Genomic DNA, 25,942 nt, shown 5'->3' with positions numbered 1-25,942 from the left:
CCAGCAAGGGCTTCATCAACCATGCACTTTAAAACATGATAATGTATTTTAACTACACGATATATTGAGCATTTCTGCGTTCCTCGAAAACTATTACATGCCTCTTTTGCAAAGAGAAAATGCCATCCTGCTAGAACAGGATGGTTCATTAACTGTCCAGTTGATCATTTTATATCAACAGTGGATATTTCATGTATAATCATCATGTGCAAAGTTCATCATGCGAGGCAGTTGTGTTCTTGTAGAGATGTTCTTAGAGCATATCTTGTAAAGGTGTGATAATTAAATGCCAAATTCAGTTGAGCTTATTTTTCAAGCAGCTCAATTGTCTGTCAACATCAGGATTAAGGGTTTCCAACAAGTTGATGTTAATTTTGAACCTCTGAATATTTCTGCACAATATGCAATCCACCAGAACATGATTTAATTAAATGAGAAATTCAGTTGAGCTTATTTTTCAAGCAGCTCAATTTTCTGTCACATCAGGATTAAGGGTTTCCAAAAAGTTGATGTTGTTTTTGAACCTCTGAATATTTCTGCACAATACGCAATCCACCAGAACATGTTATATTCCTTGCTTGGCCTGCTGTTTAATTGATCATATCCTACCACTTTCACCGACAGCTTACACAATCAGCCTAACGAAATCATGGCAGAGATCTTCAAAGAAAACTTAGAGCCATCAGCCCAGTTGAAGCCCCAAGAATAACGTGATCAGAATTTGTCACATGTTTATGATCGAATGTCTTCCGGGGCTCTACAGATCATAAAACAATAAATACTTTGATAGTTCCAGTTTCCACGTGAGAATTGTTTAATTTGATGGTTCAGAATTAGCTGCATTACAATTTTCCATCAGTATATTAGGGTGATGTATAACAATTAAGTCACAAACTTCCTACCTGTCCATAGAAAGGCGGCAAAAAGTTGCAATTCATTAGTCAGACAAGAATGTCGGCCTTCTACCGTGTGTCTGACATGGAGATAAAACTTGTATAATATAACAGTATTTATATCAATACTAGGTATTCCTCGTTCCATTTAATGAGTGAATGCACAGGAATCTAGTAATGAAGAGAAGTGAAAATATATTACAGGAAAGTAAAATATGCTCTCCAAACACCCACTGAGAAATGCCTTGGAACAATATTTTTGATTAGACCATTTTGCAAAATACAATGACATTTTTTAACACAATTATACAGGCATAAAACCCAATCAAGCTTTTGATGGGCTCCAATGCTGTATCGGGAAGAGCTCCACCAGAGCCTCCAACAAGTGCCACTCAAAAAAGGGGCATCACCTTCCTAACAATGGAAGGGTATCCTCATTTCGTTGCAGTGAGGATGAAAAAGGTAATTTTAAATTGTGCATAACTGTATTTCCAGATTGCCTTGATATTAGTTGAAAGGCCCACATGATATTCAAGGATAAAGATGCCCTTAAAGATCCAAGAATGCCCAAGTTTCTATCATACGTATGAATTTGTACTGGGACATCAACAAAAGATACATAAGCCCCTTGCAAATCCGCACTTACACTGGTAGGAAAAAACTTTCGGAAAATATGTCGAATTGCACAAGATGTTGTAACTATCAAGCCTAATATTAGTAGTATCCTAAAATTTTGTTGCCACCATGGACGATTCCCTCCATCACCTGTACAAAGTCCTTCCCCTGCTTCCTCGCTACTGAACAGGGTCCTATCAGAACAGTCAAGACGGGCACCACAAGCTGCATTATATGATTTGCAAGCCGAATAGCAAACACGAAGCCGATTATCACCATCGCATCTTTGAATGGAAATCTGTGAACATATTCAAAGAAGTGTTTGTAATAAAACAGTTAATTTAAAGTTCTGTGTAAAAACCAGTGTGTTGTGGCTTCAATTAGTAGTAGCTTAACAGAGTAGCGATCATGTAGAGTGTAATAAAATAGTTTCGAACTAGGTAAAGTGCAAACATAATATAAATAATCAGTGCATAATGCAATCCCTGTCTTCCAGCAATTTCAGGAACAGAAAAAAAAAGGAATTTCATCCCTATAAACAACTTTTGTGGAATGGGAATCAATTTCCAACTTCAGTTTTTACATTCAAAGTTATAATATGTAGTAAGTTTATTTGCCAAGATTTATACAATGTGCATCATGTTTGCCTCTTGTTAACAATTTTCACTTGTAGATTAAATGATTGGATATGAAAAGGATGTTTAGTTCTGATGAGTAGTATGATAGTATATCTAGCAAGAAATAGGATGGGCTAGCTCTAAAGTAGTGTACCAAGATTCCTTCTGGGAAAAAGCAGAGGATGAAAAGTTAGAGAACGTTCAGTAAAGATTTTTTGCCGAGTTGATGGTGATTAACACACAAAAGGCTACCTATATGAGGCAATAGGTACCAAAAAAAGCTATCCATCCTTCTTATGAGTTCAAGGGTAAGTTGGAGCATGAAAACAGCTAACAATCTGAGATTTAATCGATCAACAATGCATCTAAACCATCATCCCATTGATCAGCCGAGTTCTACCTCGACCTCATTTTTTCTTAATAATGATTTTAGTTAATATGGCAACACTATGGAAGAACGTATTCCGCCTTCAGAGGATCGTGCCTAATCCAGTTGACCATTCAACCATAACAAGCAACATGGAGATGTACAGATTGGGCACTAATTTATTTGTCTTTGAAATGGGAGTACAGTGAAGAAAAACTACAATGCCAGGAAAGTAATTTAAATTTTAATTACAAGTCTGGATGTTTTGTTTTCTTCTTTCCTATTTGCTACTAGAAAAAAATGTAATTTAAGTCATTTCCTATTTTCTTATTTGCTGTAGATATGTGGTGGGCAAATTATGCTGGAAAAGCACCAAATTTGTAGAGATTTGCCATATCGGTGCCTAGCCAGACTTGCGGTGCTTAAAGTCACATTCACAAATTGGAGTGTGTTTCAAAAAATACACAAAGGTGCAACAGGTTAAAATATCAGTGTCTTAATAATACGATCTACAATCCTTATGGCTTAAGCAAATTGAAAAAACACTTGATATGGATGCCATTTTCTTATAGAAAATATTGACACAGTACAAATGGTTGGTGGAGGCATAACCCTGTTAAGGGGAAGTCATCTAAATGGTTAGATGAAGATGAGCAGTATCAGGTGACAGGTTGCACAGAAGAATGTCCTACAGCAACATAAAAGGAGAATGAGGAAAGTCAGATGCTAGCATCAGTACCTGCACAGACTGAGATACCAATTAGTAAGCATTCAACTGTTATTGCAGGACCTTCCTCTAGTAGAGGATGACACATTACCTTTGCCCATAAAAAAGGATTGAGGAAATTGATAGTAGAGTCTAGACTGATGATTGTACTCGCTCATTTATTCATTAATCTGTATCTGTATTCTAAATCATAATGTTAAAACGTAAAACTTAAATGCTTTATTTCAAAGTTTCAGTATAATTATCTGATTTATATCCCAGTTTCCTGATTTTTTGGGAGGGTCAAGTTTCCAGCAAATTCCCCTTTCAGATACACATTTCCATTTCCCCCATACCATGCAACTTAGGTTTTAAAGAGTATTAGAGAGCTCCTAATACAGGCAGTTCCCTCATTTTTCCCTATTTTTTGTCTTCTATATATTGTTTTATTATTTTAATACAGATTATTGCTGTTCCCAACCGGTCATTTCCAGGAAATTTTGGGTGAAACTTAATAGTCATTCCAGACACCGATACCCACATTCTGGACATGTCCATGTTTTGGAAACTTGTGCAACACTAGTTTTTTGTTCTTCGTCTCTAGAACTTAAACAGAACTCGCAAATCCAATCAATCTGCAAATTTTAGGCTAGAGTGTTTTACAAACACCAAGTCTTTAGAACATATATGTAGCCCCAGATAAATATTTAGTATTAAAAAGCAGCAGCTACCAAGAAAAATGGAACACACACAAATATCAAGAACTCACCCAACAAGCTAGCCGCTTTGCCGCTGCTGCACAATAACCATTATCCAGAATAGCAAACAGTGTCCGACTAGTTGGAAACAACCTGTTGTAGTTTGGCATTACAACAGCTGCTTCTAATTGCTGCAGAATGCTTGCTTCACTTGGAGCACAGTGTTGACCTTCTGAATCACGTACAAGAACATCTCCACACATTGACAAACTTGAAAAGAGAACACTGCTGTTTTGGCATGTGTATCCTGCATAATCTGAGCACCGGAACTCACAAACACCATTATCACAAACCCCACCATGTAGGCTACACTGCTCATCACAACTAGCTGCAAAATCAACTCCCAATTGTAAGTTCTTTTAAATAAAAACGATAGAAGCTTTGGATATAGAAATTTCAAATCTCGTGATCTGAAACTAAAATAGTCAGAGACAAGATCTGAAAAGGAAATATGATCATACCAGTCGAGCAGTCTACCCCAGTATAACCTGGTTCACATTCACATACTCCATTTGGGTTGCATGTACCATGCCCAGTACAGTCAGCAGGGCAAGTTCCTGTAGTGAATAAGCACCCTCTCAGATAACTTTAAAGGTGAAAATATAAACTGAAGTAGAATATTAATGAACAGTTTATCTCTGGAAGTACCTAAAACAAAACATTTAAGCTTGCTTGCCCACTAACTCATGAACATTCAACGGAAGAAACTTACTTGTGCTGCAATCATCACCAACAAATCCAAAAAAGCAATGGCATTTCCTCTCTACGCATTCCCCATTCAAGTTACATGAATTTGGACATTGTCCAGGTAATGCCAATGGTGTATCATCACAAAGTTCATGATAAGCAGGACAGACCAATTCACCTGCAATGCAGGACAAAAGGTAAGAAAACTCTCTCGATCACAAAGGAAAAGCTTAAACATAATGCAGCAACCTAGCATAAGACATGTTAGAAATCATACCATTAAAGCCTGAAAAGGCAATTGCTCCACCAGCTTCAGGACAAGCTTTCCATATACCATCGACAGCAACCTGGATAAACACATAATTACTTCATCTCAAAAAGGTTCATAATTGCAATTAAATGTGATTAAAAATATTAACTACATGAAAATCCCTCGATGCTTTCACATGTACACCAAAGTCTAATTTGAATATTAAAAAATTCAATTATCAATTTGTGGGAAACAAAATTTTCATAGAAACATTTCAGGTTTCTGTTACAGCCCCATGTAGATCATTTTGAACTATAAATGACCTTGATAGGATCAATATGTTGTTTGTCATCCATCTCGATGCTTTAGCACAGCATCTGTTTTCCTAATTCTACAAACAGAAATATTTCCAACCGCAAAAGAATCACTTCAATCGAAGTCCGTATGCAAAATCTATGCCTCTGAAGTTGACCTTCCTGCTTTGACTACCATAATTTGAGAAGATGCCACATCAACCCCCATTTCTTATGCAAAAGGGACTAGCCACGTGATCATGATGATGAAGACTCTAGAAGAGTCAAATTGTAACTCTCGTTAAGAGTTGAAAGAGTCAAACCTAACAAATAATAGGCTATCAAGTTGTATTATAACTGGGCCACCAGGAGGAAAAGAGGACCATTCTTTTCAAGTGCGCCTTGTTCCATAGACGAGTAGAGTAGCCAAGAGGCATAGGGAGAGAACACAAAAAGAACTTGTGCACTGTAGTAGCCCACAGGCCACAGATCTTACTTCTTTGTACTTGCATCCATTTTATATTCAAAGAAATAGAGCAAAGCGGCCTCACCTTCCAACTATGCATTCATTTGAGTTTCCTAGGATATATCTTGTGTCAATTGTGGTCTGGTTCAGGTGTTAGAACCAAAACAGGGCAATTCAACTAGGGAAAATTTTAGGGGCTAACATTCGCGAATGGGCTAATTTTCTATACTTTTTCCAAAAAAAATATTCGCCCAAATTTTATAGAATGAAATTATTTTACCCTAAAAATCGCCAAAAAATTATATATAGACTATATAGAAATATTATAAATTTGAATATTTTTAGAAAAATATCTCCAAACATTTTATAGATTTCATATTATGGGCTAGTGGGATTCACCAAGGTTTCTAAACTTTAAGATAAATTTCCATCCTTAAAATTTTTCATGAATTCAACACCGGTTCCGTACACGCGGCCCAACCAAAAAAAATTGCATTTCTTTTTCTTTTGGATGGCCAACATCTAATGGAGCCCTAGCCCCCCGCACACCCCCCCAAAGCTATTTAAACACATGCACCCCCTCTCTTTCACTCATACTACTCATTTGAGTTTCTTGAAATTCTTGAGCTGAGCTTCTTGAGTAGAATTGGAGAGTTCTTGCAGGGTCGTTATGAGGGAGTTCTTGGGCAGGGAAATTTGAAGCGTTGGTTGGAGAGTTGTTGCACTGATTTCTAAGGGAGATTTTGGAGCTGCTTCAAGGGTTTTTTCCCCAAATATCTTTGGGTGTTTCTGAGTGGTTTTTGGAGCTAATTTAAAGGACAATTTTTCAGATTTTATGGGGGCTGTTACGGCACTGATTTCTCTATTGTTTGGAGCTCATTTTCTTTTGAAAATTTAGAAGGCAACTCAAGGTATTTCATGGCATCCATTCTTGCTCTATTTTTCCTTAAAAAATTGTTGTTTTCGCCTAGAAATTTAAAAAACCTAGGCTTTTCTATGCAGAGTTTTATTTTTTGTTGCGAAAGTTGTTATGGCCCCTATCTTTTTCTATTTTTCTCTAAACAAATGTTGTTTTGCAGGACTATTCAGAGGGATTTCTTGGGCATATTTGTAAGAGATATTTTGGAGCTAACTGAAAGGGAAATTTTCAGATTTACAGGGGCTGCTACAAAATCACAAATCTAGTTTTTTTACTATTTGGATTTTATTTTCTTCTCAACATTTGGAGATCTCAAGGTATTTCGTGCAATCTACTCTTCTATTTTTATCTAAAAATTTGTTTTTTTGCCCTAGAAATTTAAAAATCCTAAGGTTTTATGCATATCTTTATTTGTTGTTGTAAAAGCTGTCATGGCCCCCAAAAACAAGAATGGTCCAACACAGGTTCACTGCCATTTAAATGAACATGGGGTAAAAATATGCAACTTTCGTGAATTAAGGATGGGGGGATCCATAGGATTAAAGAACGCCTAGCACATTGGACAGTGCAAATAAACCTTGTAAAAAAGCTGTTGATGATATTAAAGCAGAAATGTTAGGTCTGATTGAAGCCTTCCAAGCAGAAAAGAGAAGAAAACAAGAGATTTAGAAAAGAAATAGGCAAAAGTCAAAAAAATGATGTTGCTCTTAGTGAATCTAATTTTGAAGAATGTATGCTCGGTTTTGAAGATTCTTCTAGTTTCCCTATTAGAGTTAGAGATAATCATCATCATACCTCTAGCCCTAGTTCAACTACTTTGAAGAGCGCATCAGCACATAAAGGGATTGAATCTTTCTTTGTACCCCATACTACCCTTCGTTCTCAACCCACCATTGATGCTAAATGGAAGAAAATAGAGAAGGAGGTTGCATATGAATGCACTTGCTAGATGGTGGTATGATGCAAACATACATTTTAATGCCACTAACTCTGCATATTATTGAACTAGGCTTCAAAGGCCTTGGCTTTTATGATATCAAGGGGCCACTTCTACAAAATGAGGACCATACCAAAGAATAGATGAGTACCCCATTGAGTTCAAACAATCATGGACCAAAACAATGTGCATATTTATCTCTAATGGATGGAATGATGACAGATAATTGCTTGCCAAAAAAATAATATATTTCACAAATCTGTTGATGCATTTGATCAAGTGAAGGATGCACAATTACTATTTTGTCTTTTAGATGAAGTGGATATGGAAGTAGAAGTTGACAATGTTGTACAAGTGATCACAAATAATGTCTCCAACTATGTTGCAGCTGGAAAGATGTTGGAGGAAAAACACCCTACTATTTGGTGGACTCCATGTGCAGACCATTGTTTGGACCTCATGCTTGAGGATATTGGCAAAATTGAGTGGTGAAGTGTATGGATGAAGCAAAATCCATAACGAGGTATATCTACAACCACTCATGGGTTTTGAACCTTATGAGAAAAAGCACTAGGGTACATAGCTTATTCAAACCGTCATTACATGATTTACAACAAATTTTCTATGCAATCCCTTATTTAGCAAAAAGCTAACTTGAGGAAAATGTATTGTTGTGATAAATGGAATGAATCTTAGTGGAGCAAAAACATTAAAGAGAAGCAAATGGTTTACCAAGTGTTTGACAAAAATTTTGGTCAAAAGCAAATGAGATTGTGCTATTTAGTGAGCCTCCTGTGAGAGTTTCGTGAATGGTGGGTGGCAATAAACCTGCCATGGGTTTTGTTTATGAGGCCATGGATTAGGGCAAAAGAACAAATAAATTCAACATATGGGGATGGAAGGCAAAAGTACATTCCTCTATGGAATATCATTGATGAAAATGGAACAAAGTTACAAACAACTCCATAGACATTTACATGTAGTTGAATACTCCCTAAATCCAAGGTATGTAATTTTGGATTTCAATGCTTATAAGTTTTGTCATTCATTACTAATTAGAAAAGTTTTACCAAATATTCAACATCAATTAACGAATTGTTTTTTTGTTTTTTGAACTTCAAAGGTACCATTACACTACAAATTTTGAGATGGATGGGAAGGAAATAGAGGGATTGTATAGATGCAATGAGAGCGTGGTCCCAAATCCCAAGATTCAAGATAATATTCATACCAAAATCTTGAATTTAAATGAGAGTACAAGTACCTTTGGCATTTCTATGGCTATAAGAAACAAAACAAGGGATCCCACAAGTAAGAAATGTAAAAAATTGCAAATTATATTACTCATTGCAATTATTGAGTCCAATTTTCATTTGCTAATACTTCTTTGCCTTCCACCTTTTTTGTAGCCTCTTGGTGGCAACAATTTGGTAGCCAATGCCCTAAACTGCAAAAATTCGCAATTCAAATATTGAGTCCAACATGCAGTACTTCAAGGTGTAATATCCCATCCAATTTGTCCTATATTCTTAAGAACATGGTCATGACTGTTGTCCAAAATTTACAAAACCAAGGAAATGGAGAAATGAACTTTCCAACACACCTTGTTGTCCCAAAAGTTCAATCTATGTGAAATTTCACCTTATTGTCCCAAAATATCAGTTTGTTGTCCAAACTGAGTTTGTTGTCCAAAAATTCAGTTTGTTGTCCAAACCTCTGTTTGTTGTCCAAACCTCTGTTTGTTGTCTCAAACTAATGTCTGTTGTTCAAACTGCAATTTTCAACATGTGCCTCTGATACCATGTTGAAATTTGATGATTAAAAAAAAGTTTCCTGCAATCCCAACCCGATTTTAATTTCACCTTATCACTCCCATTCAGTTAAATGTCCTTTCCCATAAACATACATTCAACATATAGAATTCTGGAAATGAAATTTTCAGGTTAAAACACATAGAACTATCAACACACGCTGAAATTAAATATGGACATAACCAGGTCATCAACACACATAAAAATACACACAGATTTTTGGTCAACTTAGACCCAGGCAAAACCCCTTCAATATTCTCCTGGGAAAACCTATTAGAGAGCTCTTCAAATTTATTTATCTTTCAAGTTCAAGAAAAACACACTTGTAGACAAAACAAAACCGCAAAATACAACTTATCTCTTCTGTTGAAAACTCCTTGAAAATTGTGCCCACTTTGCCTCAATTTTCGTGCCCACTTGAAGTTGAAAATATGTACTATACGGATATAACTATAGGGGATTTATTGTACGGATTGTACAGATTTCCGTGCCACTATACGGACTGTGCCATTTTTTTTTTCAAAAACTTTTCTCGAACGCCGTGCAGCTCACAGCGTTCAATGATGTTCGTACAGGTCCTTTTGTTATCTTATATACCTTGATTTCCATGCCCATATTTTTGCCCAGAAATCACTCCTTTAGCTTGGTGCAACAAATTTCTCCTTCAAAACTTTTCTCCAGCGCTCAGCGTCCTTTCTCCAATCTGCTCATGAAGAATGAACACAGTATCTCTTTTCTTTTCCCCCTTTTGTTTCCTTAAATGACTTTTGAGCAACCCTAAGATCTAATGGCTCAGAGTCATTTAGATCAAGGTGCATTTAATTCTCACTTTCTATCTTTTTAACTCACCCATTAAATAAAGTACCCACATTGTACTTTATGTCTAAAGTCACTTTTCACTTTATAATTTAACATTCACTTTACCACTTACAAAGTCACTTTCACTTTATAAAGTCACACTTAGGAAAAGAATTATTTGGGACACTTTTCCCTAGGTAGAGACTAACCCGCGGGAAACCACTTGTCCAAAGCACATTAAAAATCAACACCCAAGACAAGGATATGTCACAGGATTACAGACAGGAAATGCAGGAAAGATTTAACAATCAACATTTAGATAAATATGTGGGAAATTAAGGGTTATACATGGAGAACTGATAATGTGTACACAAGCCGCAAACGACAGAGAGCCCTAGCCCATTCCTGAACTCCATGTTTCAAATGTTACATGTCAAGGAGTATGTTAGAATGCTTGCTGCAAGGGACCAAAGAATGCCACTTGAGTGCAGGTCAATGAGAATCCCAGATGATACAAAGTAATGAACTGAAGGTATTGGCCTAGATAGTGTGAATTTCTTTAATGGTTCTCCTGTCCCTTATGTTCATGTGTTTTCTTATGAACAAATGAGTTCATATAAAATGCAAATGAAACTTGGGTACTGCACTGCCTGCTTACCTCTATGTGAATTATATATCAGGAAAAGAAGGTTTGCAAGAAATAAGTGTGTTTTTGTACGAACTGAAAAGGCTTGAAGGCTACTTTCTAACCCCACTGTTAAAATATCTGTTTGATATCAGCCTGGACTGGAGCTCTGTTTTTATTTCTTTTTTCCCTTTCACCATATACAGTTTGAAATTAATTTATATTTGTAAGTAGTTGATAAGAGAAACTATAGTGGTTAACTAATTACAAATATAATATTTCATTGTCAAATATGACAATTTCATAATATCATAATAACAACAATGATTGATGAATCATGTTTGTATCAAAATTTGAATTTAGCATTAGTGTTTATCTTGCACAATGATAAATTTACATAAAACGAATTGTTATGTATGGATTTTTAATTTTTATAATTTTTGAGACAGGGCCCCCATGCTAAGTACACCCGAAAAAGAATTTTTGAAAACCTACATGCCAATAGCAAAAGTTCTAAAATCTAGACCTAGCATAGAAACTGATCTATTTGATTCCTATGCAATTGAACAATTGAAAGTATGGGGTACCTGATGCTGAGTCTATGGAACCAAAACCAAGGGGAAGATGGATAATAAGTTACATTTACCATCAAAAATAGACAACGATTAATCAGTAGGATCAAATATTTGCTTGCATTGTACCTCCAATGTTTTGTTTCGACAACGATGCTGATAACATCCATTGCCTTGTGTTAAAGTTCCTCGTACAAAGCCCGTTCGAACTAATGATGATGGCATACACCTTGAAAACCAGGCCATAATAAACTATAAGAACTACTGTCTAGTGTAATAAGCGTAGAAGAGCTATTCTACAAAAACTAAAAATGAAAATTAACTCGCATAATGAATTAAATGCAAGGTTCTAATAAATACTATCATTGTATTTAAAATATGGCCATACTCTTCAGAATCACCTGTGTAATTGCATTTTGTACATGATTGCAAACAGCTTAAGTACTATCTATATCTCTATCTTAAGTCACATGCTACATAGAGCACATAACAAATTAAATGCTGGCTATGTTGATTAAAACAAATAAATTACAGTTTGAACAGCACCCTCAGGTAAAGCTGGTCATCATTTATTTGAAACATACACTGAAGACCAAAAATATTAAAGCCTGACCAGCTTGACAACTCACCTGGAATCAGTTCCACGCATTTCACCCAACATGCGGTCAGGTGATCGTGCACTGTTTGTGTCAGTACATGATCCATCTGAATATGCTACAAAATATGCACAATAATCTGCTAAAGAAGATTGTCCACCTGCAAATAAAGGAAGATTCTATGATCAAACAGCAACAAGATAAAGTTATTCTGTAATCAACACAACAACCAGAAAAATCTTATTCTTAGTAGTCACAACTTTTTAATAGTCATCTTTCAAAAATATCTTCAAGAATGTAAAGGTATGCAGAAGCACTTATATATACAGATTCGTTTGTTTTATAGTTGTAATAATATCACAATTTCAGTTACTTCTTATGCTTCACTTTCTACAGAATCACACTAATTTATTTGAAAAATGAATGTCGTAGGCTAATCTGTTTCACCAACAGAATCTTAGGAATTTTTGACCTACTTCTTCACCTTACATTATTTTCTCTTATCCATATTTTAGAAATCAATCTCATATTTGGCAAACATTGCAACTTGGAACTGGAATTTCATAACTGCTGCTGAAATTATCTGTAAGGAATGACTTTTACAATCCACAAATCCTGGAAATTATTACAATTCATCCGCTATTATTAAAATTAGCAAAAAAAAAAAACATCAACTGCAAGCACAAATTACATTGGCATTATAATGAAAAACAGAAACTACTCTAAAAGTAAAAGTCTATCCTATGGGGTACGATCACAGACAACTGACAATGACAATAGTGAATTGTTATCCTACATAACTTATTAGGCTTTTTACTCTCAATTTTTTGAAAAATCCCGGAAATTGACTAGTTATCCATGCAATCACAAAGATTATCTCCCACGGAATATTAAACTAATCAGATTGCTTTCTTCAAAAACACTTTCAAATGATGTCAGACTTGTAATAATGCCAAGGACATTAGTTAAAGTATCATAGTAAATATTAAAATTAAGGAGGTGGTGTCTTAAAAGAAAGGTCACCTTTGTTAGGCTGTGGAAAGTAGCGAGCCCATTGGGGCAAGTCGCCACTGTAACTCACAATAGGGCAGTAACCTTCAGCCTCTCTATTGTAGGTGCAGCCCGATGAATGTGTAGAATTGCAATGATAAGCCCCCTTCCATTGGTCACAGGGAGAAGTAACAAAGTCGATTCCTTGATGTCGCCCCCATTCTAGTCGTTCAGCCATGCTATAATTTGCCCGATACCACCCACTATCCTCTAAGAGAGCAAGTGTCATTGGTGAAACAACTGACCTCGTGTCTACAGAACCAGTCATTATCTCATTCATCAAAAGCCTCTTCTCCCAATGAGATCCTGCAATTTGAAAAATTGTGATAAAGAACATAAGAAAGATGGAGAATAAAACATGAAAAATTCCAATGGCATCTTCTAATGTTATAACATACAAAGAAGACCATCCAGCTGATGTAATAAACACAAGGATTTAATAACTTGCCTGCCGTCCCCCTTCCACCTCCATCTTCAAGCTCTAATCCTGAGAACTCTTTCGAAAATGCCTAGAAACAAGAACATTTTTGGCATTAAACTTGGCTTTGGATATTCTTATTTCATCCAACAATAGCACAATACAAAAACTTGCCACTTGCATTCAATATAGGAAAATCCATATAAAAACTAAAACCAACCAAAAACTTGCCACTTGCATCCAATATAGGAAAATCCATATAACAACTAAAACCAACCTACTTCGTTGGGATGGAACTAGGTTAATCCAATTCTATTCATATGAAAAATTATATTATGTAATAAACTACTGCAACAGAATAGATCGATAACAATACCCCATAGTGCAATCTTGAATGCATGACAACACGTGGGAGCACAACACGAGTCACCTTGCGACCAAGTTTTGAATCAAGGGATTGTTTCACCACCTGAAGGCAAAATATATAATTTTGTGAGAAGAAACTTAAAAGCGTCAATTTGGTTAAAGTTCAATATCTACTTTTTTTAGTCAAAATCATGTTCTGGTCAGCCTACTTTGCACAAATGAATTCCCAACATTCAGTTTCTTTATCAAAATTCTACTACGGTCAGCTCAATTTGCACAAATAAATTCCTAATCTTGACCATGTTGCTGATAAAAAAAAATAGCATATAAACATAAATGGAAGGTAAAACCATAATCAGGAAAAATATTGAGATACGGCATTTCTTAAAATAGTGAATGCCTCAAAAGTCGCATGTCTGCATGGAAAATGGAAAGACAACACTCCACTAATTGATAGTTATCCATATCACTCGCTCACACACATATATAGTTAAATAGATATGTCCATCACATTGTGGTCTCAACTTGCAGCAGTTCTCATGAGGATGATCTAGACAAAATCCCCACAAGCTCGCTCCCCCTATCTGGTGAACAGATGAGTATGGCCTCTATTGTGGTTCTTTGATGATGTACTGGCCTAGCCACCAATGTTACTTTCACCTGTGTGCAATTGTTGATCAACCTTCAGAGTGCCCCAAGGGGTTAGCTCAACCAATTGCCACTAATGTTGCTGGTTATTTTGATAGTTCTATGCTAACAGTTTCTCAGTTTGAAACCCCAGAGTGAGGTGCACTTGTCTACACCGACAACTTTACCATTGATGCCATCCATAAATGTGGGGAAGCATCCCTTGGATTTCCTATAAGGTTTTCCCTGAAAACAATGCACGAGCACGCGCACACACATCAATTTATGTGCATGTCATTAAAGTTCATCTCAATTCTCCAATTTTACTACTCTATCTATGTTGTAATCAATCAACACACATCCATGAATGTGTGGAAGCATCCCTTGTGTTTCCCTATAAGGTTTTCCCTGAAAAAGATACACACACAAATACACATCAATTTATGTGCATGCATTAAAGTTCATCCCAACTCTGCAATTTTACTACCCTATCTATGTTGTAAGCAATCAAAACACACACATATATATAACATCAGTGGGTCAGCTAGCTCAATTAGTTTGAAGCAACCAGTTTCAAGGCAAAGATTGTTGAGATTTCATGAGTTCAAATCCAATAGAGTCGCTTTGAGTACATGTACTCCAGCAGCATTTACCCTGACAGCCAATCACAGAATGTGAGAGTGTACCAGAGGGTTTCCCTATGGACTGCAGCTATATATACATACACATACACACACATATAATGAAAATGTATGCATGTGATTAAATTTCTACATGACAAAAGTCTTCCAAATTCTACAATTTTGCTACCTTGCCACCCTATCTGTACTAATGTTTTTAATTGTAGAGATGAATTTTAAAACTTGATATAAAAGCAAGGACAAATATGCCTTGCAAATGGTGATAGGCAATGAACTTATAGTGCAAAGAAAAAAGAAAGGTTATATAACAAGCATAACAATGGAAGGAACTCAAAGGCAATGAAAATAATTGAATGTTGGGCCGCTCAAAAATCAAGACATGAAAATTTTATGCAGATCTGGTACAATATAAAGAAGTATAGGTAAGTCGATAAAAACCTGATTACGTCTTCGCTTGCGCTCATCTCGAAAATGTGCAAACGCGTGTGGATCAAAACCAAGAACATGCATGACCTGCATCATTAGGTTAATTGCCTGGATTCATTTCTCTTGTTGATATACATTACAACTCCAAACATGCCTAAGCACGAAAGAAGAGGCTGTTTAAATGATAGCTCAACAATAGAACACATAAACACCACAAAATAGAGGTGGTTTAAATGATAGCTCAACAATAGAACACTACAACGTAAACGTGGATTAAAAAAACAGATAGCTAACCTCATGTATCAGTGTTGCAAAAAGCAATGTTTCAGCCTCTGCTGTTAGATGCCGAGGTGCTACATTTACATGACCTGGACAAATAATTTACTATGACCTATTAAATGATTTGCCATAAACTAAGTTCTTGAAGAAGGAAACTACTGTGAATTACAACTTTTAATGGAATTCCAACATGTTCAAGAAAATAAAGAAGCATGCAACTTACCTGCAATTGCACGGCCCCATTGATCACGCTCACATGCCACAGCCCAAGCAAGAGTGTTCCCAGTAGTTGGCCGTGTTGTTACTAGGAGTACCAGATCAGCATTAGCAACACCTTCTGTAGATGCAAATTAGTCCAGATGAGTGACTTGTCATGGAATGGCAGACACATAACAACAATAATTGCACGCCAAAAGAGCAGTGTGATCAGTTGTTAAATACATAACAATAATTGAGCTTCAAAATACATATAACTCTATGCACCTAAATTTCCAGAAAAGAGCAGGATGGGTCAAAAGATCCCATATCCTTACACAAAGAGCTCGCCTTACATGTAATATAAATCACGTATGTAATGAAAGAAAACAACAAAGAAAGTCCATCTTCTTACCATCAACATACTGACGCGGTAATTGTACCCCACCATCTTGACCACATGCAGAGTAACCACTTAGACGGAGGTGTCCTTTTACAGGTTCCACTACCAAGGCCCTTTTAAACCAAGATGCTGTTTCACCAAGTGCCTGCACATATCATAACAACAATGAGAAATAATAATTTTAATAAATATACAACACTATTTAAAATAATATTTATTGCATTGAGAGGTACTCTACAATCTAGTATGGCAGCGATGTTGTAAAATATTGTGTAATGTTATGTTGACTTAGTCAAATTATTTAAAACTAAATTAAATTAAAATTAAAAAATAATACTTACATATAAGTTTGAGTTAGTCATTTGATGGGTTTACCAATACTGGATTACAAGCACATAGTAATTGTTCATGGTATTTGTTATGCTGAAACTTATTTAAACGCTTGAGAAAATTCATTATGGAATGCATGAGTACTAAATTAAATCCATCTTAACTCCAGACTTAATGCCTCTCAGCGTATAGTAAATCCAGATTTAAGATAGATCTAAACTAATTAATAAATTCATCTCTCATTTTATGGAATAAAATATTATATTCATAATTCAATATTAAGTCAAAAAGATAGTGAGTGCGGAAAGACGGACTAATTTATACATCAGATTGTAGATGTTTGAAATGTTAAAAAAAAAATGACAATCAGATAGATATAAAAAAGGTGGCAAGCTCCAGAGTTTCATATTTCCAAAGATATTGCTTGACACTGCCTACAGAGATAAGATGTGAAAACTGAAAATTAAGAAGAATGTTTCCAATCATGTACCTTTAAAATTCCATCATATTCTCGAGGTATAATTGAAATTTGTTTTCTATGTGATGGTTTCTTTTAAAATTAATTATTCTGGTAGTCTTTGCAATATGGAAGCAACTTAAAGAGCACTATGATCAGCATAGATCTATCTTAACTTTGGATCTATAGCATAGATACATCTTAGCTTTGGATCTACCAAGTACCCAAAGAGTTCAAATCTCTCAAGATACAAACCTCTTTTTGAATGCAAAATCTTAAAGAAAAGTTTGCACCATCCTAATTCTTAATAATATTTTTCATATTTATATAAATTTCACATTTCTATATATAGAAATATTCTTATTTTTATTCTTATTAAAATCCAAATAAAACATATAGTTACATATATATGAAGCATTTTTCTTTGACATGTTTTATAATTTTTTTAATTTTATTTTTTGAGATATGAATAGTGTAGATATTATAATTTTATATATATATATATATGAGAAGAAAAAAAATAGTTGTAAATATTGAATTTTTATATATTTATTAATTAAATTTAAATTTTAAGTTCTTAAATATAATAGTTGTGAATATAAATCAGTATATGGTCAAATGGATCTTAATTTATAATTAGTTATATTAAATATATATTTCACATTTTCATATTTAGAAACATTTAATACTTTTAATTATACATTTATGTTTAACATAATTTATTAATTATTTTTATGTTTATGAATTATATGTTACCATGTAATGATAACAAATATGAATCATTATTTTTTAAATTTATCTTAATGTGATACGTATATTATGATTTTTTCCTGGAAAAAAATTATTTTTAATTTTTTAATAAAAAATTACAATATAATAAATTAAATTGAATCTATTTATTATTTTTATTACTTTTTTAATGGAGTCAATATTATGTTTTCTTATTATTTTTTGAGTTAATCTTTCATTTGATAGACATTAAAACATCTCTCATATTGAGCCTATGTTTAAATGTTTACTAATTTACACGATCCGGATCCGCCTAAATACGTCCAAGAACCGGCAGCATGGCGAATCCATGATCAATGATCAATGGAAACGAATCCTTCAATTTAGAAACGGATCCTCTTCTTTTTATACATTCAACAGCCTCTTTTTTACCTGTCGCACACAGCAATTTGACTTGCTTATTTGCCAACAAAAATGTTCTTGTTTTTCCCTCTGCTAAAAGAAAAGGAGCTCAGGATCCTCTTTTTTTACCTGTCGCACACAGCAATTTGACTTGCTTATTTGCCAACAAAAATGTTCTTGTTTTTCCCTCTGCTAAAAGAAAAGAAGCTCAGGATCCTTTTCTTCTATGTTGAAGTTTTGTAAAACAAATTATATTAACTGCTTGTATCAAATTTGCATACAATTTAAGTCAATAAAAGAAGCTCAGGATCCTTTTCTTCTATGTTGAAGTTTTGTAAAACAAATTATATTAACTGCTTGTATCAAATTTGCATACAATTTAAGTCTATTGAGAAGCTGGATACATGTGGGCTTGATGCTTGCAGACTCCCAACTTATAAAATACAAAAAGTCTATAAACTAAAATTTTAAACATAAATCTTAGTTACAGTTATAAATTAAACTTAAGTTTAAAATCGTATAAATTTTATATAAGCCCTTGGTGATAACAGCAGGACCGCAGGTACTCCCACTTATATAAAAAAAATAAGTTTTAGTTTTGTGTATTGATAATAAATTTTAATTTGAAGAGAATGCAGATCCATTTGAGGATATGTAGTCATTATGGTATTAGTAGAGTAGAGTGATCATGGATGAGACACTCGTTTTTGTACTTACTATTATCATTTATGATATCGTTTTTGTACTTACTATTATCATTTATGATATTATCCTTTTTGTATTATAATATTAGTAGTGTGATCATGGATGAGACACTCGCTTTTGTACTTACTATTATCATTTATGATATTATTTTTTTGTATGAGAGAGGATGCATCATTTCAATGTTTCAGTTTTCATATTTATAATATATCTAATGGTTTCAGTTTTAAATGTTGCAACTTGTGATTTATAAATGGATTTGATTTTTGAACTCAAAGTGTTTTTTAAAATTTTAAAAATATTATTTTCTTTTTTTGTACTTGATGTTTCCTGCTATATCTGGATCCTGGATTTTCAAAAATCTAGCAAATCCGGATCCATATTTGTATCCAAATCCATATCCGAATCCTGGTAACTTAGAATGTTTACACTTATTTATGAACACTACATCTCTTCCATATTGAGCCGATATTTAAATGTTTACACTCATTTACAGATACTACAACATCTCACCCATACTAAGCTGTAAAGTGCCGAGATCCCATACTAAGTTGTGAAGCGACTCTCGGCACAATAAACGTATTGAAGGCCCCACAGGGGGTATAACAGATTGCACTGGCTGTCTGCAGCAGAAAGACCTCTGTGCTGAAAGAAAGTTCACCGGTAACAACCAAAAAACATACAATTCTACATTTAACAACGTTAACAGCAACTTGATGCCTTTCTTATTTCAAGAGTTTCAGAAAGGTAAGCTGCTATCCTATGTAAAACTGAAAGTCTGGAGTCCCGGTCATTCCAAGTCACCTTTTAGTTGCTTCAAGAAAGTTCATTTCCAAAGTATATATTATTAGGAACAAATTTTCAGTCTAAAAAGCCTAAAAGGAATTAGAGACTCAAGTTCTTTGGGATGTCGGAAGCAAATGGGTAACACCTAACATGAATTAACTAGAAACTGATGCAGGAGCATCCGTACTTAACCAGCAATGTGATTGTATGTTCACATGTTGTGGCTAACAAGAGATGAATTTCATTGACCTGAGTGGTCAAAAATCAGTTTTAGTAGAGAGGGTTGGATCTCTCGAATTAATCTTTATCTCAATTCTTGTAATAATTAGAATATTGTATTATTTTTAGAATAGGAGATAAGTTGTTAGTATAGGTGTGTATCAGAGCTTGAGAATAGGGATTTAATGGTTGAGTTGATAAAAATAGAAATTGAGTTATCAATGCAGTTAAGATAGAATCTCATTCATAAAAAAGGAAAGAATGTAATGACAAGGAGATCAGATGATCGAGAATAGGGTGAGTAAGCGAGAGTTTGAGTGAGAGATTGGGTTTGAGATTGAAACAGAGGTCAGACAAACTATTGTAATCAAGCCGAGAGGGCCAAGACTCTGTAATTTCCATTTTGTTGAATAATTGATTGAAGTGTGGTGTGGATTAACTGTTTTGGTGCAGAAATTAATTTGTCGCTATGTATCGGCGTTCTGGACCCTATTTGGGTATTTTTCTCTGTTCATACATTTTATTGAATATCACAGTCGATTAATATTAATGATTAATATTGAGCTTAAGCGTTAAACTTTCCTTAAGCATCTTTATTAAGATTGTGAATTAATCACGTAGTAGTATTCAATAAGTAGGAAGTGGTATCTCGCGCGCCCTAAGGTGGTAAGCGGTATTCCTAAATTTCACGCGATTAGCCTAAGCGGGTGACACATAGCACAAGAAAACTATTTTTCTCACACGCTCTTGACCTGATATCGGTCATGCAAGAATCTGCGCGAGATTGCGCAACAGCCGTTCGATTGGACGGATCACATCGATGGTGGAAATTGTCCGAGTTAGTTGGTGAGCGGACGACGCGATATCTGTTGGATCTGGAGAATTGAGATCAACGGCACAGATTGAAGCGCTTGATAAAAGGAGAAGTCAACGAGAGACCGACAATGATTGGTCAGATAAGCGGGACCCTCAAGGAGAAAATCCACATACAAAATCTGTTTGTGCGCAGCTGATAGGCTCTAAAGTTAACCAGTAATCTAATTCCAGACTACCACCTCATTTTCGTCAACCTTCTGTGTCAGAAACCAGTTTTGTTTCAGGTGCTAAACTGATTTTAGACAATGAATGACGTTGTTTCCACAACGTTGGTTGTACTTCCGCAAAGACTACTTAAAGTGTTGCAGGTAAAATCCAGCTGAATAGTTTTGGAGCCTGGCTAACAATCTTGGAACTGCATAAAATTACAGGTAAGAGTTATCTGTAAGACATTCTGAACAGCCTTTTTAAATCCTGTTCAATCTTCATGTTAATATTGATTGCAAGAGGTCCCTAAACCAACGAACCACGATCTCTTTCTCAGAGCTATGTGTCAGAGAGTTCAAAGTTTTCCTACCTCAGTCAGCACCATTGTTTGAGCCTGCTTTTGTGTTTGGAACCAAGCGAACAATTTCCCTCTCCTGTATATAGGAAAATGTTAACCAAGGCCAGATTGTGAATGGCAAAGCAACCTGAAATTGCGTGGTGAATATTTGATTAATGTAATAGCTAATAAGTTATCTTTCAATGCTCATGAAGAATCAGTAGCTGTGGAGCTGAAGCAATGAAGTAAATGTGAATTGCAGCAGCAGACTTTTCCAGCTATAAATATTGTTCCACACTAACCTGACAAACATTGCTGAGGTCGTTCCCAGGGCTTGTAATACGGAGTTGTCTTTAGTGCGACTTTTTGGAAGCTTTTCCGGTGGATTTTTCCTGTCTAATTTCTCTAAAATCCAACAGGAATTCATTGAAATCACAAGCTTGATGGGTAAACCCTGCACAATAGAAGTGCCCTAGGAGTTTTTCATGGTGCTGAATCCATATATACCGTCACAAAACTAGTTTAAATAACACAAATCAAGATTCCACCTCAAATTATTCCACCTGATTCTGGCACCAGAAACTCCAAAAAGTCACACTATAGACAACTCCCTTGTAATACCGGCATGGACTTGTAATGAGGGAAACTACTCAGAATAGGCACGCCACATGTCTCAATGACGGCATGGGCACACTGAGGACGACAAGCCTAAAGGCCTTTTTCCCTCAGTTACACCAGAGCCAGTGAGCTACTTCAAAGTTAACATTCAAAATTTGACTCTATGGAAGTTGATGATGGGTCATGGTGTTCACCACAGTGAGGATGAAATTCTGCAAGGGGCCAGGGTTGATTAACCTACGGGTGGGTAATCAAAATTTTATTGCTAATGACCCACTTTTGGCTGGAGACTTGCAGGAGGTAATGATTCATGTATTAATTCAATGCCGCAGGGACTTCCAGTACATTTTTTGTACATTTAGGTGGCAGAAAGAATAGATGATGCCAGCAAGGAATATGCCGTATTAGAAAAAAATTGGTAATTAAAAGCAGAAAACAAGATATAGCAGATACTGATCAGTGATGGGTGGCATTAGCATATGATAGCTGGCAAAACCTCAAGAGGACTATACATAAATTCGTAAAAGATGAATGACAGAAGGAAGAGTTTGCTATGGGAACCACAATGAAAAGACAAATAGTTAATAGGAGTGCCTTCTTAAACAATAAAAATGGAGAGCCGATATTGCTCATGAAATAAACAATGAGCAAGTTGGGCGAAATTGTTAAAACCTTAAAAGGAAGATGATGTCTTCAACGCAGCTTCAGAAATGTTGGGGAAAAGAGCAGCAGCCAAATTTTTCTCAGAAAATTGACATTAAACAACAAGAATTTAAATGGTGTGGATAAAATTTAACCAGAGATTGATTAGAAGGTGAAGGTTGAGTCATGTGATTTTGGAAAATGGGTTCATATTTGATTTTTTGGATTTGAAGAGGCAGCCAATGCAGTTCTTCTGAATGGGATATCAATGATAGTTGTACCCACCACCCATGTTCAGTCCTCAAGGAATGATTTCTTCCTATGTTGCATGAGTTTCTGGAACGTGGGAACGTTGGGAACTTGGGTACAGGTGTCGGGAACGGGTAGAGGTTTCCCCAAAATTTACAGGAAACGGCTAATCGGGAACGGTAATATTATATAATAAAAAAATTAAAAATATAAAAATAAAAGAATATAATTATATAATAATCAAAATTAATATTAAACCAAAATATTCAAATATTAAAATCAATTTAAATATATAATCTCTCTTATATATAAATATATTCTCTGGGTGTCTCTCTTCCTGAGTCTCTCCCTTTTATATATATAAAATATTAAAATGTCAAGTTCATTATTAGTTCTCAGACACATGACCAGTATTTGAAACAATTTGCCTTAAAAATACAAAGGAACAATTTTACTTATGTTTCTCTAGTTATTCTTATGAGAAAAAGTAAAGCGACTCTAATGGTTAAGCATTGACTGCCACATACAATATGCACACAATCTTCTGCGATAAATATACATAAACAAAAAAATAAATACTCATCAGCGTGACATCCCAAATATCGCTTTTACATTGAGGTGTCACACGCTTCCTTAACCCATCAAGAGATTGCTCCAGTTTCTCAATTAAGGATATCGGTGTTAAGGATGTCTTTGGCCTTTCTTCCTGCAAAGGTTTCAACAAAGCCTCATGTTTTGTGGGTAGTTCAACATATTTGTCTACATGCTTTGTATTCCCCAACCCCAGGGAACGCGGGAACTCCAAAAAAAACAGTCTTCAAAGCTCCCGGAACTTTTCCAAGCTCCCATTGCAGCTCCCACAGAAAAGGGAACGTTCCCATACAGTTCCAAAGCTTCCGGGAGCGCGGGAACCACTGGAACGGGTTTCCCACCTCTAGGGAGCGGTTCCCGTGTAACAGAGATTTCTTCCCATAGTATGCCACCCAGCAGCATTATCCTTTGTAGATTAAGTTTAAGAGTAGGACAGAAATTGCAAAGCATACATTGAAAATATAGCAAAGCTTCTTGGATGTCAATTGATGGAAGAGAAGCAAGATGCACATTCTGTTAGCCAAGTGCACCAATTTGCATACAGATAGAATCTCCCAACAGAAATTCAACTCCATTAGTACCGTAGCATACATATATGCAATAGGCTATATACATCTAGCTCCCAATTCTTGTTTGACATGACTTTCACCTGAATATCTTGAATGACTGCCCCTCAAAAATTAGGGATAGGACGTAGGCAAACAATGCTAGAACTTGGATTCAAGAATGATAAACCCAAAAACAGGATAAGACAGAATATGAAGTGGAGGGATGGACTGCTAAAAACAGGGAAATAAAAAAACAACCAAAGGTAACAAGAAGGTGAACGGGCACAAGGGCATGATCCCAAATTTGATACAGAACACCATCAAAATGAGAAAGTTCAGGCAGTACTACAAAGCCATCAAGAAGAGGGCCTGAACACTAAAAAGGGTTCTGCACAGGGGTCACATAAGAATAACAGACCTTTTTAGGAGAAACAATATCTGTGAAGACCCCAATGACCCCACTATAGACAGAAGTAAAGATAGTAGTTTAAACATTGGAGTCTGGACAGAGCCCTTAAGTACCTCCCTAATATCAGAATGGATAAATATTAAAAAGCTGTTGTTAAAATGCTAAGTTACCAGGATTTGGATCTGGATCCAGATTCGAATACACATCCATAATAATTTTTAAAACATGGGATCTGGATACAGCAGGGAAACAGCAAGTAAAAACAATTTAAATATATTTTTTTCTAATTTCTAAAATAAAATTTATATAAAATTTAAAAATACGAAGAAAAAAAAATTAAATATATTGTCAACTGGGTTTAGCTTGGGTGGCTGGGAGAAATATTATCATCCTGCATGTGACATGTTGAGCTCATAATCAGTATTTCTTGAAATGGCTTCGAGCCTTGCAGTCTAACTTTTATATACATTTGTAAATATTTTATATAATTTAAATTATTAACTTATAATATATAAAAATTACAACTTATATATTAAAAAAAACTAAAGTTAACCCTAAAGTTTGTACATTGTCACATAAATTGAAGTTTAAGCAAAAGTTTATATATAAATAGATATATCTATAATTAATTTCAACTAAAATTTAAAATTTTGGTATTTCATGTTGTCTCCCCAATCCCGAGAACAAACTGCCATAAACTTCAAGCTACATGCAAATGTTGGAGTTGAGAAAATTAGTGGCTACATGGGAGGTTCAATGGACAATTATTAGGGTCAAGCAATTGTATCGCTGCACAGAATCCTCAGTGGGAGAATGGTCACACAGGAAAATCATACATTTTGTTGTGGGCCACGAGCCTGATATGTTTCAGATTTGACGATCTGTTTTTGGAGTGGATCCTAGACAGATCTAGGGGTATCCAGATCCAGATCCAGATCCGATCCAAGGATCCATTCCCCTAGGCTGACTGATCTGATAATATATTTAAAATGTCTAATTCTATCTTAACCCATGAATAAGGACTTAATGAAGAATATTTATGAAACTTGAATTAATGTCCTGAAATGTGATGGGGACCCTTGGGAGATGGGAGAATATACCTCAGGCCCATACAATCAACATTCAAGGTATCAAACTAAATATCATTATTGAAGGAGTTCAAAGTCAAATGACTTTAAACTTCAGATCTTATTCATGGAAGTTGCAAGGGAGAATGACTATGTGGCATCATAGAAGGGGCAAAATCAAGGCTCAATCCATGAAGTAGCATCTTGTGCCCCCTCCCACCTCCCCCCCACATAATTCAGTAAAGAGGATGGCACTGCTGCTAGATGTTACTGGATTACCGTATTACTAATAGTCACTGTGAGATGGTCAAGTTCATTCTAGAGTCTATACCCATGTCTACATCACAGAAGCTAGAATGCAACTCTGATATTGGATGTCAAGGAGAGTTGAAGGCCAAATGACCACAATGGGTGCATCAAAAACAGAGGTTTGGGACAACTGCAAACTGACAATACACTATCAGATGTCATTTGGAGACTGTAACATCTAGCAGCAGCAGATGGATGGAACACTTTGA

At 35.3% G+C, this 25,942-nt stretch overlaps 1 protein-coding gene across 2 annotated transcripts in view; it reads right to left on the bottom strand.

Moving 5' to 3' along the window:
• Positions 1-1,134: 1,134 nt before the first annotated feature.
• The window catches only part of LOC149180072 (metalloendopeptidase / zinc ion binding protein), a 32,577-nt gene continuing 7,769 nt past the window's right edge, over positions 1,135-25,942 (bottom strand). Inside the window, exons 4-17 of one of the 2 annotated variants that reach the window (XM_089415884.1) lie at positions 16,328-16,460; positions 15,941-16,054; positions 15,733-15,806; positions 15,451-15,525; positions 13,755-13,847; positions 13,409-13,469; positions 12,934-13,266; positions 11,944-12,070; positions 11,444-11,543; positions 4,921-4,990; positions 4,669-4,821; positions 4,418-4,513; positions 3,968-4,284; positions 1,135-1,806 (exon numbers count right to left, since the gene is read on the bottom strand). In XM_089415884.1, coding sequence (XP_089272010.1) covers positions 1,300-1,806; positions 3,968-4,284; positions 4,418-4,513; positions 4,669-4,821; positions 4,921-4,990; positions 11,444-11,543; positions 11,944-12,070; positions 12,934-13,266; positions 13,409-13,469; positions 13,755-13,847; positions 15,451-15,525; positions 15,733-15,806; positions 15,941-16,054; positions 16,328-16,460 — 2,253 coding nt within the window. In that variant the 3' untranslated portion in view covers positions 1,135-1,299. Of the gene's footprint in view, positions 3,181-3,967; positions 4,285-4,417; positions 4,514-4,668; positions 4,822-4,920; positions 4,991-11,443; positions 11,544-11,943; positions 12,071-12,933; positions 13,267-13,408; positions 13,470-13,754; positions 13,848-15,450; positions 15,526-15,732; positions 15,807-15,940; positions 16,055-16,327; positions 16,461-25,942 lie in introns of both variants that reach the window. The other variant, XM_089415885.1, reaches the window with a different exon arrangement.

The sequence above is a fragment of the Pinus tabuliformis genome, chromosome 3_2 (assembly GCF_031772625.1).
Source record: "Pinus tabuliformis cultivar Carrire ecotype Pingquan chromosome 3_2, CPIR1, whole genome shotgun sequence".
NCBI classification, from domain to species: domain Eukaryota; kingdom Viridiplantae; phylum Streptophyta; class Pinopsida; order Pinales; family Pinaceae; genus Pinus; species Pinus tabuliformis.
Note: the sequence above shows the minus strand (reverse complement) of the source record. Positions and strands in the feature narration are given on the sequence as shown.